The sequence below is a fragment of the Aphelocoma coerulescens genome, chromosome 4 (assembly GCF_041296385.1).
Source record: "Aphelocoma coerulescens isolate FSJ_1873_10779 chromosome 4, UR_Acoe_1.0, whole genome shotgun sequence".
Lineage (NCBI taxonomy): Eukaryota > Metazoa > Chordata > Aves > Passeriformes > Corvidae > Aphelocoma > Aphelocoma coerulescens.
The window spans coordinates 77,240,929-77,261,734 of record NC_091017.1 but is presented as its reverse complement, the minus strand read 5'-3'; the positions used below and the strand labels follow the sequence as shown (position 1 = coordinate 77,261,734).

Below are 20,806 nucleotides of genomic sequence, written 5' to 3'. Positions count from 1 at the left end.
CGACAATTCAGGAGCTGTTTGGGTCTTTAATTGCCCTTTAATTACCCCAATTCATTTCACAAATCTGTGGAGGCTCTGAAAAAATGTTGAGACACTGTGGCACAGACAGAACCTCTCCTGTGTGCTCCAGGGAGTTGATCCTGTCACCAGGCACTCCTGAATACTTAAAAAGGAGCAGGGAAAATTCTTGGACTTCTTTTTTAAGAGTAATCACCTTGGCTCTGGCAGTCCAGCCAGCTCCAGCTGGAGTTCTTGCTTGCTTCCTCCTTGAAAATCATGAGGGGATTTCAAGTGGGAAGTGACATTCTTTACTTCTTACATGAGTGTTTGTGTGGTTCTCTGTCAGGCAGCTGCTCTGTGTCACTCATGGGGGAGGAAGCCAGTCTGGGAGGGAAGTGCATTTGGGATCACTGTAAATGATCTATAAATTAATACTTCTTCCATTATTAAAAGGGGAGTTTTTAGGTGCATTTTTAGCTCAGACTTTCCCTCTGAGATTTTTCCTCTGGTGTGTGTTCTCTAAGATTTGAATATAATTGAAGGATGATAATTTAGGATTTTTCCCAGTTTTTTAAAGGCAGTTGCTCTCTTACTGTGGAAGTCAGAGTTGCTCAAGATGCTGTAATACAGAGAATTTACTGATAGGTGACTGGGAGTGAGCTCTGGGAAATCATTATTAACCTGCCTAATTACATGAGTACCTGGAATAACTCTAAAGCAGTGGGTTAAGAAAATTCCAGCCAGTGTTCTATTTTTAACTGAGTGAGTGGTGGGGAACCCTGTAAATGCAGAAATCATTCAGATGCAAGCGTCCCTTAAGAATATATTTTTAAATATCACTCTCATATGCATTGTCCTACTACTTGGAAGAAAGTATTGCAAAGTTAAACTGTCTTAGCCTAAATTGACATCAGCTTGGAGCAAGAACTGGCTGGTGCTCAGGATGAGTAACCCTGGAATCTGCTTCTTGGCTGTCTTAGAAAACTTACCTTGCCCTTCTGCCTGCACCAGCTCATGCTGCTCTTTGCTATTAAACTGAAAAACTTTGTGAAACGATTTGTTTGGAGGATGCAAAGAAAGATTTGCACGGAGTTCAAACCCTCACTGGAGGAGATGAGTCTCTGCACTTGGATCTGGTCAGTTCTTTTGTGACAGGGTAAAAATATTTGTGGAATCAGAGTTAAGAAGCGCTGTTAGACAGGGCAGTGTGTTAAAGGCTGCCTCAGTGCAGCTTAAACCTGAATCTGTGGCCTTCTTCGTGGTGTTTTTCAGAGAAATGTGTTTAAAATCTCTTTCAGTTAATGGATGTCAGTGTTGACTTGTGGAAGACCTACAGCAAAATGGATCCTGTGTCCTTGGAGGATTTGCTCTTTGAGGTAATGGAGGTGAAATGTTCTGCATCAGCTCCTGCTTGGTGTAACCACAGAGTAAAAGTGTTGTGATTTTGTTTTGTTTAATTAAGTTTATGGACTCAATCTACAGGCTCTGCCTGCTGTTGCTTGCAGGGTCTCCTTCCATTCCTTAAATCTACCAAAAACTCAGCAAAACACCAAAATAACTTGTCTTGGTTTCCTTGAATTTCTTACTTTGTGTGAAATTCTCCTGGAAGTTTTTCTTCGTGTCATTAAACCATGTACAAAGTACATGAAGTTGCTGTGTTTTTGTGTGTTAATCCTCCTTTTGCAGCTAGGAGGGTTAAAAAAAATCCCTTTTAACACACAGCCATTCTTCCAGGAGAAAAAAAAGCACTTTTCAGGATGCTTTGTAACCCCTTTAAGTGGGGAACAGTGACACTCAGTGGCTGCCCTGATGCTTTGGGAAATACAAACAGTGGGAAGGGATTCTCACATTAATGCCATGCTCTGGTCTCAGTGCTAGAGGAGAAAGCATTGTATAAATAATAGTATTTATAATTTAATAGTATATATATGTTATAATTAGTGGTATATATTAATATTTTAGCTTGACAGCAATTTAATATGTAGCAAATTCAGCAGGAATTATTCTTTATTAATAAAATATTAGTAGTTCCCACCAATTTGGTTGTTTAATCAACTGCTGTAATGAAAATTAAAGTATCATGAAGTTTTTATGAGGCTCTCAGTCTAAGTAATCACTCTCTGATATTTCACCTCTCCCTCTCTGTGTGGAAGTGAGATTAATGTTTGGGATTTACCCTACACCTGTTAAGTCTCTTCTGAGTAGACCTATTTATCATAATTCGAAGTTTTCAGCCTGAAAGTTGTTGTTAAATTGATTTAAATTTTCTGAAAAAAATAAACATAAACCACACACCCACAAAAAGACACCCTGAAAGCCAGCAGAATGTCCTTATCTTTTAAAACATATTTATTTTCTTGAGTTTATTGTTTCATTGGGCAGTCTGTATAAAGGAATGTCATCTTTGCCTTCCTTTCTCTTCTCTTAACACTTGCCTTGGGAAGTAATGTCAAATATTTTCCTTCTAGGATTTAATGATTTTTGAACACCAGTGGACCAACTTTTTTGCTAATTTTGACACTGAAATTCCCTTCATTCTGGAACTTTCAGAATCTCAGGCGGGGGAGGTAGGCCTGCTTCAGCAATCCTCGAAAATCCTGCTGTTATCCATGCATTATTTGGTTTTTTTTTTTCCCTATCCCATCTCACCTTTCATGTTTGAGGAGTAAAAATGCATGGTTTGGGTTTTTTTTAAGTTACCACCCACCTTAAAAATCCATGGTATGATGGCTTAGGATTGCTGGGGTAATTCAGTCAAGTGTTTGCTTGCTGATAATTCAATTTAGGTGATTTATAGATGCACAAGAGATATTTGTAGGTAGATTAACTTTCATTTGGATGGAATCTGGTATGTGCAGGGCTTAACCAGTTGAATTTGCACATATCAAACCTCGTACATAGCTGAGGGGAGCACAGAGCATGGGAGAAAATAGCACAGGATTTCTGGGGGTGGCTGTTGCTTTTGAAGCATTTTGTTGCTTTTTTGATGCATTTTGAAGCATTTGGATGCTTTTCTGGATGCGTTTTGAAGCATTTTGTTGCTTTTGGATGCATTTTGAAGCATTTTAATGCTTTTTTAAAGCATTTTTTTACTTCTTCTGGGATAGTGGAAGGTGTCCCTGCCCATGGAAGGGGGTTGGAACTAAAAGGGCTTTAAGGTCCCTCCCAACCTAAACCATTCAATGATTTAAAATATGAGAGACTTAGTGGTGTTCATGTTTGTTTGTGGAGGTTGGAAGTATTTTTGAGGGTTCAGGAGTTTTCTTTGAGAAGGACAATTCAGGTTTTTTCTTAATGATAGGATATTTCACACTTCTGTTCATGTACTTCTTAATAATTTTTTTTTTTTCAATTCTTCACAGCCCTTTAGAAGTTATTTCAGCCATGGCATGATCTCAAGCCATATAACAGATAACAGGTAATTATTAGTCATTATTCCCTGGGGTGTCAACAGTTCTTCAATATTTTATTTCCATATCCCTGATGCCATAATGCTTAAAATTCCTTGTGGGATCATCTCAATATATCCCATTTCATACTGGGAAAAAAAACCCCATGCAAAGGCAGTTCCTGGAAGGATAAGCTGAATTTTCACAGGATTTAATGCTGTAGTTCTTACATATACCATGAAATTTTGTGCATTATCATCAGTTCCTTTCCTGTTCCATCCCTGGAAACCCCAGCTGGGTTGGATGGGGCTTGGAGCAACCTGGCATAGTGGAAGGTGTCCCTGCCCATGGCAGGGGGTGGACTGAGATGATCTTTAAGGTCCCTTCCACCCCAAACCATCCTGTAATTCTATGGCAGAGTTTTAACTGAAAGCTGTTGTTTAGCTGAAGGTTGTGTTGCAAAATCCACGTTGTGCTGTTTTGAGCTAAATTGAGGTTTGTTTATCTTCTTGAATCTCTCTGCACATTCTTCAGTATTTGGAACAAACCAGTGGAATTCAATGCCCTTCGTTGCTGGCAGCATCCTCTGTTGTTTGCATTGCAATCATGAAAAGAAAATCCTTGACCTCTCCAGCTGAGTCTTGGGCCCAAAGCCAGAACTGAACCCAAAATAGTTTTGTTTGTTACCTGTTGGAGAATGCCAACACGGTCTTTTCAGCGTTTTTTTCCAAGATGGTGAATTTTAAACTAAGCAGCTTTTCAAGGCAGTTTAAGATAAAAGAATCTTCCAAGAGCATTTGGGAACAGCCTTGAGATATGTTATTGTATTTTAAAGAATTGATCATCTTTTTAATGCAAGTGGGTTTTTTTCTTTGGAGTTTGGTCTTTTCAGTGGGAAGTTTTGTGCAGCTTTAGTAATTTTTTTTGATCCCACTCTTGTAGTGAGAAATTCAGCAGTTGGTCCATTACACTTAAGCTTTGATTTCACTTGTTGTTTGTAAACTTCCTGTGATGTTTTGGTGGTGATTCCCTCTCTCCTCCTAAGCCCGAGCCGGCAGCCCTTTGTCCTGTTTGGCAGCCACTCCACGAAGGAAAACTTGAACTCTGGGAACTTTAATTTTCCGTCTGAAGGACATCTGGTTCGAAACACTGGCCTTGGTGGAAGCACTGCCAAGCATATGGTAAGCCTTTGGAGAAGTTATCTGAGATTTTAAAGCATTGTAGATGCTCTTTTTCTTCGTATATTTTTTGTGGTTATCTTCCATAAGTTAAATACTTCATTCTTCTTAACATAAAGCAGCTTAGCAATCCATCAGTTTAAGGAACAAATTTGCTTTTTCTTTCTTTTTCCATGTTAAAAACCATACTGGATTCTTAATCAGGGGACTGGTGAATGAGTTAAAATAATTTATTCTCTGTAAAAAGACAACTGTAAAAGGTGCTGTAAGTGGGTGGGGGAGAGGGAAATGCTGTTTGTGAGGATCTGTGTCCTGGCCACAAAGTGAAAATCTTCTATGATACACTTACTGTGACACACAGATTTTATTTTAATCACATTTGTTTAGCCATTTCTTAAAAAAGAAAATGAAAAGACACTTTTTTTTTTGATAATACCTTTATGAATAAACCTGGGATCCTGACTTATATCCAAATTCCAGTGTGTGCTCAGCAACTGTTGATGAAACTCTGAAAAGTCTTTCATAGTTCCAGGACTGTTCTGATAAAGTTGTAAAGATTAACTTGTTTCCATTTCCAAGTGAAAGCTTGGTTGTTAAACATTTGCTGAGGTCCGTGGCTCGTTGCACTGCGGCGCAGGGGCCGTGCCTGGGCAAGCGACCCCAGGGACTTGGGATCCTCTGGCTGGAGGGCCTGGGTGGCTCCAGAAGGCAACTGGCAGCGAAGGAGGAGAGAGGTAGAGTGTGGAGAGAGCTCCCTGCTGCCTCCAGGGGCTCTGGGAGTGGCAGTGGTGTGAGCCCTGAGCAGGTGGATGTGGCTGAGAGCAGGTCTCGGTGGAGTGAGCGCATGAGTGAGGCCATGAGTTCATGAGCTTGTCAACATTTCATGTGGAGCTGCCTCAGGGATGGATGGATGTGGGAGTTCAGGGCACAAATCATGTGTCCAGAGCCTGAGAAAGGAATGTTTTTGCATCCTGGTGAAATCTCATCCTCCATTTGCTGCTCTTACCCTATTTCTGTAAAAACACTTTCAGTTCTGTCTTTTCTTCCCTTGTTAACAATAAGATACCATTTGAAAGTGCAAGTACAGTGTTATTCTGATGTACTTGCTCCATCTGTTGTCCTCAGATTCTGATGCTGTTTTTAAAAAGGTGGTTTATTTACAGGTACAGGTGATACTGTTTTAATAGGGTGTCATGAAAATAGTAAATAAGACCAAGTGCCAGCATAGTTATGGGAACCTGACACACTTTCCTCTTCATGAAAAGAGCAGTTGACATAGGAAATTGAAAACACAAGTCAGAGCTCATCTCCTTTCCAAAGTCTTTCAACCATTCAGGTCAAGTCAAAAGTGAAATAGACCTTTGAAAACGTAAGTTGCTTTTTCACAATCCAGTTCCGTCTGTGTTGTAAACTTCTGTAGTCTGTCAGTGCTTAGAAGACTTAAGGGGAATGTAGTTAATTGTTAATTATTGCACCAATTTGTTTTACTGATGGCTTTTTGTATCTCATTAATACTGACTGCTAGGTAGTGCAGTGTGTATCTCCAAAGGGACCTCTGGCTTGTTCAAGGACCTATTTTTTTGGAGCCACTCACATTCCTTTCCTGGGTAAGTACATTAAACATACCAAGGAAGTTATTACCTCTGATTCCATGAAAATTTGTAGCAATTAAAGCTTTGCTTCCTTTATGAGCATCAGGCCACGGAGTGGTAGATTCTGTAGCCAGTGCATGAAATCATAGCAGATTTTGTGGGTAAAATCTGTCAGATCTGAGAGTGCAGATCCTTTTTTAAGTACTAAACAAATATTTAAGTCCATGTTCCATATGGGTTTATAAAAAAACAGTCTCCGAAACCACAGTAATTCAAATGGGTAGTTGTCAAGTAACTGAGGACTTTTAAAAGGATAAAGAAGATTGTTTCTTATCTTTTATGCTCTGGTTTGGGCCCAGTATAACAAGTTACAATAGCTGTATTCCCAAATAAAAACAAGCCATGTAAAATTTTTAAAACCCATTTTCTTATGTATTTCAAATGGCTGGAAGAGTCCATAGATAAAGTCAGTCCTTAGGGTTATCATGAAATCATACTGAGCTCAGAAAAGCTGAAGGGAAGATGGTTGGAGGATTGAAATTACAGCCTGTGTTTGTCCTAGGAACATAAAATACTGGATAAATTTCATGTAAGATGTGCAGCAGAAATGTTCTTAAAGTGGTTAAACCAAACCTTTTTTTTATTAATACAGGAAATGACAATGAGATGCACAAGCAAACTGACCAAGTGTAAGCTGCCAACTTTTTATGTTATTCCTTACTCTTCTCTCTTTCTACCTCGTGGCAGTAGGTGAAACCTGCTTTTAGTGGCTGTTGGCATTTGCAGACACATTTTTATTCAGAATAATGTGCATGGGACAGGGTTTCAAAGGCAAAATGCTCGTGGAGAGCTTCAGTGGGTGCAGTTAGGAGTTGTTAGTGTGGCAGCAGCAGAGTAGGAAAGGAAATAATAGTAAATTTTGCTCAAATTGTAGTAAAAAAAGTAATAATCTTAACAGTTACTTAAATATTTTACAAGATAGTTCATATATACCAAGGGGAAAACTATCTTGCACTGTAGCATCTTGCACAGATAGAAGGAAAAGTAATTTTTAGACCAGTTTCATGAACAATGTGTAAGATTTATGATGCTTAGTGAGAATGCCAACAGGGAACACTCAAAACTTGTGAAGAAATTCACTGTTAATTTTTTTTAGTTGGGAAGCTGCAAAGCTTCTGCTCATTTTAACCTTCTCAAAATCAGACTCTGTTTATCCATGTTGATTTCCACTTCCTCTGCTTGTTGTAGATCCCTGTCCAGCTGAGAACACAGTAGATAATCTGCTTTGGTCCTGCTCTCTCTTGATAAACCAGATCTTTCCTTAGAGATTTTGTCCTCCTTGTCAGTTGGGATCATTTTAGGAGCCTGTCTTTGCTTCTGCAAAGCTGTGTGACCTGGCAGCAAGATATTAAAGATGTGTCAGTACTCTCACACGAAATACTGTTGACTCTTGGTAATTGTGAGACATAAAAATGGAGTTATTTCACTGAGCAGCAGATTTCCCCTTTTTTTATAGACAACTGAACTCCAGCAGGTATTTTTCTTGCCTGTATGTTCTACTCAAACACCTTTTGTCCTTCTTCAAAAATCATTTTACTAAGTACATTTTTAATCAAGGTGAGTAGAGAAGCTCTAAACAAAGCAGGGGTTGATAAAGGCAGTAATTTTAAAAGAATATAATTTTCTTGGAAGCATCCCTGTATTGGTTCAAATAATCTAATTTCAACAACAGCAGCATAATTGGCTTTTCTGACAAACCTGAACTCATGATTTTTGGCTTAGTTTGCATTGAGTCCTGTAACTGGTTCTTACAGTTGTCAATATTTTATAAAAAGTGAAATAAAAGTATTTCATGAACACCATTCAGTCCAAGTTTGGCTGTATTGATTGGCTGGAGTGCATAAACCAACTCTGGAAATGGAAGGATAAACTGGGGTGAATTTTGTGATTCTGTTTTTTTTAAGAAAATGCTTCAACAGCAACAATATTATTTTACATTTTGCACTCCTAGCTTTAAAATGTTAAAATGGGAAGAAGAGTAAGGTAAAGGACACCTCACTGAGGTGTTTTCCTACAAATATATAGGTGAAGTTGAGGGAAAATAGGAATGGTTACAAAGTCTGGAAGAATTAGAATATAAAGGAATTACATTCCTTTACTGGGTGCAACGAAAACATGCTAAGGGCATATGAAAGCACAGGAAATTGCAATCAAGAAACCTGAAAAAGCAGGGAGAAGGCTGAATTTTAAAATCACTTGCTGCTGTTGGGGGTGATCAAAGACAGGCTTTGGTGCATTTTGAGGTTCCTCCACATCTGGGATCTTCAGATGCTTTTTTTCCATCCTTCAGGAATGCTTTGCATATGGCTTAAATGCTGTATCCTTCTCTTTCCTGCCCCCTCTTCCCTCCCTCAATATTGGCAGTGGCAGAGGAGTAAATGAGAGGACTTAAAATTTAGGGAAGCAGCAATTTTGTTGATCTGCTCATCTTTTTGTTATAATTTAGCAAGAAAACAGAGGCTGATGTTGCTTGGTGGGGCACAGGTGGGTTTTTCCCAGTGGTTCTGGAGCTGTAAAATAACTGAAAGTCATTCCTGGCTTTGCCTGACTTTGGTTTGTTTCTGTACAATTTTTTCAGTCCCCTTTTAAGAAGGGAATTGGACTAAGCTGAGTTTGAGATTTCATGGAATTGTGGAATGGTTTGGGTTGGAAGAGATCTTTAAAGATCATCTCATTCCACCCTCATCCATGGGCAGGGACACCTTCCACTATCCCAGGCTGCTCCAAGCCCCATCCAGCCTGGCCTTGGACACCTCCAGGGATCCAGGGGCAGCCACAGCTTCTCTGGGAAATCCATTCCAGGGCTTCCCAACCCTCCCAGGGAACAATTCCTTCCCAATATCCCACCTATCCCTGCTCTCTGTCAATGTGCAGCCATTCCCCGTGTCCTGGCGCTCCAGGCCCTGGATTTAGGATGTGGTTCTAAACCCAACTGCAGCAAAAGTCAACAGTAAACCACATTTTTTATTCTTGACTAACAAAAGCACCGGATACATTTGTGTCAAGAGGTATTTTCCCAAAATATCCTGTAATTTGAGCAATTTCCTTGCTCTAATTGAATTTTCTTACACAGAAAGCTTAACTGTAAAGCTACTTCTCCACTGATTTCACCAAGGACCCCTTCCTTATTATTAAGGGAGTTGTGCAATGAGAGGAAAAAACTGCTCCTTTAAAGAGAGGAGGAAGAAAACTCTACCTGTCCAGTAAATGTTGTGTTTGTATTTCTCTTCAGTACGCTGTTGTCGCAAATATATTCTGCTGTTGTAGAGGCTGTGCTTGCTGGCATTGAGTGCTATGCTAAAACTTCCACTGAATCCAAGGTAAATGAAGCCCCCTGTAATTGTTCTCTCTCTGTAATTGTTGATTTGGATTGCTTGCAGGATGAGATTGACGTGCAAACCAAAATGAAAACCAAAAGAATTCCAATGTTATGACATGAGTCGAGTTCGTACCGTGGCCTCCACCCGGTCTCTGAATTCTGTTTAAGAAAAAAGAGAGATTTTCAGAGTGTGCCTTAATTTTACCCATCTCCAGTTGGTTTTTCCAGCTTCTCGTGAATTTTCCTGACCTCACATAGTAAGGAAAATGAGATCTGTGAAAGAATAAATTTTAGCCTGGTGCATCAGTGTGTTACTGTTTAGTGTCTCTTGTTGATGTCATGGGTGCTCCTGGAGCTGCTGGGATTTGGAAGGATGGGAAAAAGGTATTTTATTCTTTATTTCCTTTTTTCAGGCAAAGGAGGTGGCAGAGCAGGTGCTCCTGTCTGTGTTAGACACCGTTGGCTTAGCACAGCTGAAATCTGCTTTACGGTGTGTATTTCCATAGTTACTGATTGCTCATTGTCCCACTGGATTGGCTTCTTTGGGGGAAAAAAATATTCATTATAAACTGAAAAATATTAATTTTAAACTGAACTTGCCTGGCTGCCAAATGCCAAGACTTCATAATGCATTCAGACTTTAAAAATCATGATAATTATTCCATTTTCCTGCTTTCTTAATCACTTATTTTCCTTTAAGTCTGTTCCTGCTTATTTTTTACATTTAAAAGTACAAACCCCACATCTCACCTGTACAATTTCTGTTCTACAGCTCCAAAATCGCTTTTCAAATTCAGGCTGTGAACAACCATGGCAGGTTTGTATCACTGTCTTACAACTTCTTGTTATTAATGAGTGCTTCTCATACAGTAATAAATTAATTTTTCTCTTCTTGGAAATCTCATGTTTGATTATTTCATACAAAATGTGCTAAATGCTTTTGAGTATGAGATAGTTCAGTGATTTCATATCTGTAATTCTGTGGAATCTTAAAAACATTAAAAGGAATAAAAAGCAGTTGGGCAGACTAATTTTATTAACTGTTAATGAGTAGAAGCAGCATGAGCTCATTAAGAGTTTCATTTCAAAAATGCATTTAACTTAGTAGATATCACAAATTTGTGCTTATTTAATCCCCACACTAATTGACTGAAATGACCTGCACAAATAAGAGTTTATTTTAAAATAAAACAGTATTTTTGGCTGCTGGGGAGTCACAGAAAAATGATCTAACATTTAAATATTTAATTGTCGTTGTTGTTCTAGAATTACTCCGTTAGATAACGAGGATAGTCTGAGTTTGATCAAAACGGTAAGTTATAATAATATTTATTTAATTAGAAAATAGAGCTCAAGTGCCTGTTTTTGTGGGGCATGCTGAGATTTTTATGGGAATACAAGTGTAAGAGGAGAGATGAGAGAGATTTCAGATGCTGGAACAAATTTAACGAGAAGTCAGAATTCAGAATAAACCATTAGCACAGATTGATGCTCTTGGGTTTTCACCACGATATAGGAATGGTGGTTTAGGATGATTGAAAAACACAGATTTTACTGTTTCAATTGAAATATTTCAAATTCTGCTTTCTCTTTCTTTTCCCTGCAACTGCTGGATTGCTGCAGGCATCTATGATGGTGTTTGACATTCCAGACCTGCTCACGGGAAGAGGATGCTTGGGATCCGTTGTGTTTTCGGAGTCCTTTCTGACATCACAGATACAGGTCAAAGAAAAAGGTGAAGTGTTTTAAATTCTGCCACCACTCTTGTCCTTCTGCTGGCTTTGCTGGGATGGGAAAGCCAGAGGAATTCCAATGGATGTTATTGCTGTTACCTGGATTGGTTTGGAACACTTTTGGTGGGGAGAAGAGCAAAGGAAGAAGCCATAGAAAGACCAGAATAAATCAGGATTTCTTTGGAACTTTGTAGCCAGCTCTGGGTGTGTCAGAGCACAAGAGGACTGGGAGTTAATCTGCTGTGAAAGCTTCATTTAAACACTCAGAAATCCTTAAAATAACAAGATTTTCAGATTTACTAAAGAAATTTCAAGTCTTAAAAGTAACTCACCGGACATTCTGAACTATATGGGTGCTATTAGTTTAGTGGCCATGGTGATATGAGGTCAAAGGTTGGATTTGGTGACCTTGGAGGTCTTTTCCAACCTTAATAATTCCCTGATTCCATTGCTTTGCTTCCCGTGGCTTCCCTGCAGATGGCAGCATCAGTCCAGACTCCAGGCACGTTATCCTGACTGCAGCTATCCCGAGATTTGCTTCCTGGCTGGTGAGTGAGGGCACACAGCCTCAGCTCAGCTCATCCATGCACACATCCACAAAGCAAAACTTGCTGTGGGAGTGGGGATATCCGGGGGAAAATATGGACCTTGGGCATTGGAACAGAATGCTGTAATATTCACATATTCTGATTTTTTAAATAGGGAGAATAAGTGAAAAACTAAGTGGAAACAAGCTGGTTCCATCCATAGCACAAGTTTTAAATTATTTCATTTTCACCATGTCAGGTTTTTAGCTGTTTGAAAGTCTGGGTGTTTTTGAAGTGCACAGTTTGACCTTTGAAAATTCTGTTTATTGTGGGACACTTTAGATCATCCCAAAAGAAAGCAAGGTCTGATTGCAGAGCTCTAATGCACCACACAGTTTAGAGGGAGAATTCCAAAGCTTGTAACAAAGCTGGGCATTGCTCTTTGGCAGTGCATGCTTGAACAGTAATAAAAGATAGGACTAGATGGGATACACTTTCTATCTATATAATATTATTTAAGTCTATAAAACAATTTAATGAGGAGGATGTAGTGCAAGAAATTATTCTGGTCCCATGGTAACAGAGTGTTAAGAGCACAAAACTGTCTTTAAAGCACTCTGGGCTCAGGGCTTTTTCTGTCCGTGGTACCTGAGGTTCTTGTTTGCCTCAAAACTCCTTTAATGCTTTTTATTTAACGTTAGCCTTCCTTTATTTATATAAATCACCATTCAAATGGAAGCTGTTTCTGGCTGCAGGTTGAAGACAGTGATGTGAAACTGTCTGAAAAGGCACAAGAAGTATTGAAGGTAAAATGAAATATTTTTTTCAACTTAAGTTTACACTTTGATGAAGCAGTATTTGAAAAACTTGAGCTCCTACCAAACCCTCCTTTATTTTCGTGTGTTACTTCTCTTCTACAAGACTTGCCTGTTCTGCCCTGCCTTTTTCAAACTTTGACATACAAAATAATATATTGTGTGTAAAAGTTTGAGGGTTCCTTTATTTCAAAGAATCACAAAACCCAAGAGCAAAAAGAGTTCTAATAAAACCATGATTTCATGGAAGTCTCACTAGACATTACTCATATGTTTCCAAAAGCCCCCAAAACTCGATGCAACTTTCTTTTAACTTAATTAGCATGCTAATGTCTAAAGAAAAACACTTTAAGCACTAGGAAAAAAAAAAGAGTTTGGAATCTGGGAACACATTAGATCACATGAGTTTCACATTTGTGGTGTAATTTGTGGTTCCCAGGAATGTTCATTATAAGTAGATTTATTTTCATGTAATATACTTTTAGCTCAGTGGATTGACAAACTAAAAACAAAAAGCTCAGCCTTGTGGTTGTGACAATAACTTGTAACTTCATAGCTGCTGGCAAAACCAAAATGGGGGGAAGGCTTTTAAAAATTCTCCTCTTGCCTTGCTCTCTTTCCCTGGTCCTTCTGTATCCACACAGGATAAAACTCTTTTAAAGTTCTGACAGATGCTGTTTGAAAATAAAGTATTTTCTCTTGGAGCAAAAGCAGGAGAAAATGTTCCTGCCTGGATTAGTCCTTGATCCAGTCTGTGATGTTGCTGTTGTTTTTTTCCTGTTTAGGAAGACAAATCTTTCCTGGGCACTTTACTCACTGGGGGTGATGGAGTGTATGTCTGTTCCAGCAATCCACAGGCTGTGCCTGCAGAAGGTGAGATGTAGTTGGTTTGGGTTTTTTTGCTTGTTTTTTCTTGTTTTGGTCTTTTCTGTTTTGGTTTTTAAACAGAGAGAGAGAGACAGGATTTGGGATTCACACTCTGGTGAGCTAAACTATGCCATCATCTTAAGATTTCAATTTGCCTTTACAAGTCTCTTGTGTTAAATCCCATGTCTGGTTGTTTTGTCCCCAACCTCTTTTTTTGTCCCCAACCTCTGCCTGAAACTCCTGGTCCTGGAAGGAGGATTCCTGCTGAGCTGCAGGCTTTGGAGGCACATGGGACTCTTTCTTCCATGATGGTCACTGAGGCTTTGCAGACCTGGGAGGTGGCTTTTCCCCATAGCTCACCTTCAGAACATGCACAGACTGGCTCTTCCTGTCCTTGACAGATGAGGTGCCAGATGTTTTCTGCCTTTTCTGTATCTATATGAACGTGGGGCTGGAAAGATTGGGCGTTGCAGAAGTGCCATGGGCTCCCAGCTCAGGGGGAGAAGGCAAATATTCCTATCAAAGCCTGCTCCTGGAGCTGATGCCTTCCAGTTTCCTTCCATTGTCATTTTCTCTCAGGAATTCAGAGCTTGTCAGCACAGGTGCTCACTGTGTTACAGAAAAATGCCTGGTCTTGGTCCTTCTCAGATCCAACCCAGTTACAGCTTTTTGGCACAAGATCACTGGCAACAGTCTTGGATTATTCCTCCTCTTTTGGTGCCTTTTGCTTCAAGAACTTAAATAACATGAATATCCCAGGAATAAGACTGAAGGCAATTTGATGGCACTGTTGGATTTCCCTCTCTCCCTCGTGCTTTGAATCAATAGATACTTTTTAAGGCACAATACTTTTATATTCTGATGTACAGAGAAGGTGTTGCTGTCACAGTGCTGATGTGCAGCAGAAGGTAATGAATATCTGACATTAAGTGCTTGGTGCTGACAGAGTTTAGAGGAGAACCTTTGGCTTTATTGTCTTTGCCCCTGTGGTGTCGAGGATAAATAATGATGTGCAAGGCAATTAAACAGCAACCCTCACATAAGGGAAGCTGCTTTTGCTCTGACTGATCAGATTTCAAAGAGAAGAGGTTAATGCAGACTGTGATATTCAGCTCTTTTGCAATGCAGTGCTGTGGGCACTTGTTCACTCAGTAAATAACTGGAGAATGCTGGATATTTTTTTTTGGGCTTTGTTAAAACTGGCTCTGTGTGCCCCAAAGGAGCAATTTACTTTTTCCTTTTTTTTTTTTTTTTTGGGAGATGTGTGAAGCCCTAACTCTTGGGCTGGAGAGTTACAAGTAGCTGGTGGAAGGGCCATTATGAAACACTGCAAGGAGGGTGAGATTTTCTTAGGTACCAGGTGACTGTGAAGTTGATCTTGTTCCCCAGTTTGTTGTGCTCAAATCTGGGTTCTGCTGAGGCTGCAGCCCTGTAGTCTGGCATTGTGAGGTGCAAAAAGTGAATGGAATCATGGAATAGTTTAAGGATCATCCCATCCCCATCCCCATCCCACTCCCTGCCATGGGATGATGCCAGGTTGATCCAAGCCCCATCCAGCCTGGCCTTGGACACTTCCAGGGATCCAGGGGCAGCCACAGCTTCTCTGGGCACCCTGTGCCAGGGCCTCAGCACTCTCAGAGCCAGAAATCCCATCCCAGTATCCCATCTAACCCTGCTCTCCTTCAGCTTAAAGCCATTTTCATTAAAACAAAGCCTTAATACTGAACAATTTTTGAAGATTTTATTCCAAGTTGCCATTTCAAGAGTAAAGCATCTTTGTTTCTGTATTATTTCCTCCCAGCACTGTTTGTGCTACCTGTGCAGGCAGTTTTAGCTGGATATTTTCATTCCTTTGCTTTTTATTCTTAGAGAAAATAGTGAACCTTTCCCTTGACACATAAACTTCCCAGTGTGGAATGTGATCTTGCTTTTAGTGCCTGGTGCAGCACTGGTAGCAGAGGTCCAGCTCTCTGGGCATTTTCTTTCTTGTGCCTGTCAGAAATCAGCTCTTTGCTGATACCAGTTTCTATTCCACTTCAGTGGAATTTTCTTTTTCCATGATATCACCCAGCCTTGCTGCTTCTCTCTTTTTTCAGCTGCTTTCTTTCATGCAGGTTTGTTAAGAACCAAAATGTCAATGTTATAATGTTTAAGTGGACAAGTTAAACATTGTTATAATGGTTAGATGGAACAGTTAAACACTGTTACATTTGAAATTTAAGTGTCAAGTTAAATATTAATTTAAAAGGTAAAATTTATGTTAATTTTAAAAAATTTAAACTAAATTTAGACAATGCTTAAATTTTCCACTTAAACATTTTTATACTGTTCAGTTTGTTACAATGTTTACATTTTCAAGTATTTTGGATGCAATCTTCACTCAAGGTCTTGTATTGTCCATTTTGCATTTCTGGAAGTTTGAAATTTGACAGGATGGAATTTTTTTGCTTTTAAATTTAAAAAAGTGCCTCAGAATATTTATGGTAAGTGGTTTTGTGGGGTCAGAGGAAGTCAAATGCAGTTGTAGTCATGCTTCCTGCCCTTGGTTGTGCTCACTAAATACTGTCCCAAATCAAATTTACTCCTTGTTAAATACAACAAAACCCTGCAAGAACATAGATTTCTTCTTCAGGAAGAAGAGACAGTCATCATGAGAAGCTGAAATGTTGATTTATACTTCATACAATCCTTTTTCCTTCAAATTCTAGGCAAATTGTATTTCTTTTCCGAGGGCATTCTCTTCTTTGATCCCCACCACGGCAGCATTTCCATTTCCAAGAACCACATGAGTTCCATTTCTCTCTTTGATGGGGTGAGTATTTTTTCTGTTCCTACTGTCATAAGTTTTTATCAATTGTTAACAATAATTCTGTTGAGTTCTGGTACAAAATTCGGATTTCAGCTTCAGTTTTAAGTGTCTGTACAACTGTAATAACTGATGCAAATCTCGGCACTTTTGGTGTTGATTAACTAAAATTAGTGAGTGAGGAGGAGAGAATTTTGTATTGGAAGTTAGCAATGTGGTGTTAATAGTGTGAAAACTGCTTTTTATTAAAAACATTCCTCAAACATCTCACAGTGTGAAGTGATGGATAGAGAACAGTTCAAGGTATGGTGAAGTCCTAGGGTGTTTTGGAGAGTGAAAATGCTGCCTTTTATTAAAAATATATTGGAATCTATGACTTTGCCACTGGAGCAGTGTTCAGGCTCAGTGGGAATTGAGAGGTTAATGATGGCAGCTCAGCTCTGTCCTCCTCAAGGCAGAGACACTGAGGTAACCATCACTTCTTCAGGGTGGAAAAGAGATTATTTGTGTTGGTTACTGTTTCCTAAACACTGGGGAAAAAAAAATCAGTTTCCTTTAGTTTCCCTTTTGTTCAGGTACAGTATTCCCCATTTGTTCAGTGGCCTCCTGCAACATTGTGCTGGGTGATTTCATCACACAATACAGGAAACCAGGAAAATACAATAAAAATGTGTGATTCAATTGAGATGAAAACACAGCAGCTCAGAGACTCTTACCTTAGCTGCCTTTTCTTGGACATCTTATTGATTGCCCCTTGGTAGTTTAAGAAGCTATTTTAACACTGACCTTCCTTTTATTGTTTGAGTCAAGACACTCACTTTCATAGAAGTTGCTATTTTTGGGACCTGGCCATCATTCTTGAACTGATGCCAGATTTTTGTGTGAAGCTAAGCCTTGACAGGGAGTGTATTATTGTTCTACTGACTTGGCAGAATACAAGGGTGGAGGGTTTGAACTCTGAAGAAGTGACAGGAGAAGCAGGGTAATTGTTGGTTGCTCTTTGCAAAAGTTATTGCAGCAATATGGATGAAAAAGAAAAAGGGTGATTTAATGCTCAGATTAAAATAAAAGATACCAAGCCTTGAAATGATGCAAAGTGCAGTGTTCAGCAGCTTTTTCACGATGCCTGTGAGGTATTCTTCTTTTTCACTTGAAAATATCTACATTTTTGCTCCAGCACGTGCTGCAGACTCCTGTGCTGTGAGGAACTGGGCTGCTCCTGAAATCCCTGCCTTGGCAGAATACAAGGGTGGAGGGTTTGAACTGTTAAGAAGTGACAGGAGAAGCAGGGTGATTGTTGGTTGCTCCTTGCTGTGAGGAGCTGAGCTGCTCCTGAGCTCCTAAAATCCCTGGGGGCTCATGGACATGGAGGGCAGGGGAGATTCTGGCCATTCAAGTGAACAAATATTACCAAGCAATATTTAGATTTCACAATGACATTAACATCTTGTAAAACTTGGGAGCTGGCTCCTTTCAACTTGTGTCTGTGGGGATTATTGCTGCTGCTTTTGCAGCTTTTTTAAATTTGTGGAGCCCAAAATGTTTTCCAGGAGCAGATTTGTTGGATGCTTCTCATGCTGACTGCAGCATGGATGAGTTGGCCTTGGAGTCGCTTCTCAGGAAATCTCTGAGCCATCCTGCAGAATCCAGGATCTGTGGGTTCTGTTCCAAAAGCCATTTTCTCTTAAAAGAAATTGTTCTGTCTTAGGAGAATATTTTGTATGTTCTTCAGTAACCTCAGTGACTTTGAGAGGATTATTTTTATAATTAATCCCTCAGTCAGCAAAGCAGAGGGATTCTGTTTGCAAATGTCTCAGAGTTGATCCCAATTCTTATGTAACAGTTCCCCAACTTGAGCTTTTTCTTCTCAAGAATGAGTACAGTGAGTTCTTTGCCCATTTCTATTGAAACTGAAGTGGATGCCACTAAAATTCTGATTTGAGCCCTAAATAATTGAATTCCGATTTCCCAGAAATGTTTCATGCTTCTGAATTGTTCTGATTTTGTCAAACTTGGGTGTGAAAAGAGTTACAAGTCAAAGCTGGAACATAAAGCACTTCAGAGTCCTTCAGAGATGCACATAAATGCCTGATAATCCAGAATCATGGAATGGTTTGGGTTGGAAAGGACCTTAAAACTCACCTTGTTCCACCCCCAGCCATGTGCAGGGGCAACTTCCACTCTCCCAGGTTGCACCAAGCCCCATCCAGCCTGGCCTTGGACCCTTCCAGGGATGGGGCATCTCCCACCATTCTGGGAAAAAAACCCAAAACAAACTAAAAAGCAACCCAATAAAAACAAATCTGTGTTTGCTTAGAATGAAAATTGGACAACCTGAGTTCAGTGCTCCTGAGGGAAACACAGCCTGAGGGCTTCAGCCTCCTGTTGGTAAAGACAATTCAGGTGAAAAAGAAAGAAATTTGTTAGAATTTGTGCTCAGGAAAGAATCTGAGAGAAACAGGACACTTCCAGCATGCAGGGGACCTGCACTTTAAATTACAGGCCTTAGACTTGTGTCTTGTTGCAGAGCAGTTCCTTTCAGGTCAGAACCCCCAGAGCATGGTACAAAAAGTTTTGCAAGAGCACCTTGCCATCCTTGTCACCTTTTTAGCTGGCATTTAATTCATTTTTCATGTGGTGTCTGTGTTGGAGATGTGGGTGTAGATGAAGAGTTTGTTGTTTGAAGCAGTAGCAGAGGAAGGGTCTAGATTTTGGTGGGAACAAGGGAAGATATTAAAATGCAAGCTTTTGTTTTCAGGACAAAACGTAGGTGCTTAGATCAATCTCAGATCCTTTATTTTAAGCTTGTGGTATCTCCAGTAGCTGCAGAATAGAAACTGAGGGGTGCTCCACCCCTCCTGCTCCACCCCTGTGCCTTGCAAAGTAGAAAATGTTAATTACAACTTGTCCTGTTTCTTCCTTTTCCAGGATTCCAACAGTGTTGTTGCTGCACTCTTCATAGACTTCAAAAGTTCCCTGCTTCCTCATCTACCTGTTGAATTCCATACCCAGAACAATTTCCTGATGATTGCACTTTTCCCCAAAAGAAAGATTTATAAAGCTTTTTATTCACAGGTAAAGTGAAAAAAAAGTTTGGTTGGGGTAGGGGAAAAACCACATAATTGCTCAGTGTGTTGAAGGTGTGTGAGAAACTTGAATTTCTGTATGAATTTCCAGTGATGGTTGTGCTTGTTGAGTTTAATGCTCCCCATGTGCTTTCACTTTGCCTTCTGAAGGCAGCGAGGGCTCTAAAAGCTCCTTTTCTGAGCTGCATTTCATTGTAGCCCTGGTGTGTAATTGGCTACAGGGATTGTACAGAGTGGCAGAGGTTCCATTGTGTGTTTCTGTGGTCAGACACATTTGGATCGTGATCCTTAGGGAAGTGGAGTTAAAGTTTTTAAGTATCCCATATGGCATTGTATTATTCCCTAAGTAGATTGGCTTCGTGCATTGTGCTCCAGAGGCTTTTAATAAAGCAAACTTTATAACAATAGTGCTTTTGAGGAAATGAGCCTGGAGATTTTAGGACTTCACAAGGGTTTTAGGATGTGCTCATCACACTGGGTTGGAAAAGACCACCTAGCTCAGTGAGTAGTCCCCAATGGTGGTATTAATGGTACCATAAAATGCCTCCTCCTTTTATCTTAAGTGTTTAAATTCCTCCCACTGTTCTACTCTGTGAATGGTTGAGAATCTGTTGTTTGTTTGTATTTGAATTTTCAGCCTATTTTATTAATTCTACTTCTATATCTGCTTTATTTTTCTTTTCTCTACCAGAACACATCCTTGAGATACTCACAAATGTCAGACCTGTTCTTTCTGCTTTATTTGGCCTAATAAAAGAAAACCAGATCCTTTTTCATCTATGCCTATAAAAAGTTCTTTTTTCTTCTGATAGTTGCAATGCTTTTCTTTTGATCTGGTTTTTGGCTGTAGATATCCAAGTATCTGAGATGAGGGTATTTGTTTCCTCTGCTGCTTTTTCTCAGGGCTATTTATTCCTGTCCTCCTTTGATTTAATTTTTTTTTTTTTTTTTTTTGCTGAACAGTTCCACACTGAGGTTCAGTTAGGGCAGTTTCAGTTTCTCATCTGGCACCACACCAGTTGCTTTGCTCAAGTAGATAAAACAAATCTTTTGTCTTCAGGATGTTCTCTCATGAACAAAACTCTTCAGCAAATTGAGTGTATGTGATTGTGTAAGCCATGGAAATATATTACTGTGTTTTGTCAGTGTTTACCTTCAGGTATTTATTGATTCCCTCCAGAATTCTTTCTAAAAGTCTGTGTGCCTCACAGGTTACAAAGATGCACTAAAATTTAGGTGCTACTTCTACTCTTCTAAATTATGATTTGATACCTCACTCACTGCACCTATGCTTTGATCATTCCAAGCCTCCTGGAAATAGGGAATGGCAGCTGCCCTCTTACCAGATCTGGGTTTAGTAAAAACTGAGCTGTTGATCCCACAGAGCTGAAATCTGGTGTGCAGACCCTGTAAGGGTCTTCCACATCTTCACTC

The 20,806-nt window shown here is 39.7% G+C and overlaps 1 protein-coding gene across 1 annotated transcript in view; it reads left to right on the top strand.

The window, feature by feature from the left end:
* DNAAF9 (dynein axonemal assembly factor 9) overlaps positions 1-20,806 on the top strand; it is a 66,852-nt gene that overhangs the window by 21,775 nt on the left and 24,271 nt on the right. The window contains exons 7-22 of the mRNA XM_069014788.1: positions 1,299-1,376; positions 2,469-2,567; positions 3,363-3,418; positions 4,435-4,570; positions 6,093-6,174; positions 6,812-6,848; positions 9,452-9,539; positions 9,952-10,028; positions 10,311-10,355; positions 10,805-10,850; positions 11,162-11,273; positions 11,749-11,819; positions 12,554-12,604; positions 13,399-13,486; positions 16,189-16,292; positions 19,215-19,361. Of these exons, the coding sequence (XP_068870889.1) occupies positions 1,299-1,376; positions 2,469-2,567; positions 3,363-3,418; positions 4,435-4,570; positions 6,093-6,174; positions 6,812-6,848; positions 9,452-9,539; positions 9,952-10,028; positions 10,311-10,355; positions 10,805-10,850; positions 11,162-11,273; positions 11,749-11,819; positions 12,554-12,604; positions 13,399-13,486; positions 16,189-16,292; positions 19,215-19,361 (1,317 nt within the window). The remainder of the gene's footprint in view (positions 1-1,298; positions 1,377-2,468; positions 2,568-3,362; positions 3,419-4,434; positions 4,571-6,092; positions 6,175-6,811; positions 6,849-9,451; positions 9,540-9,951; positions 10,029-10,310; positions 10,356-10,804; positions 10,851-11,161; positions 11,274-11,748; positions 11,820-12,553; positions 12,605-13,398; positions 13,487-16,188; positions 16,293-19,214; positions 19,362-20,806) is intronic.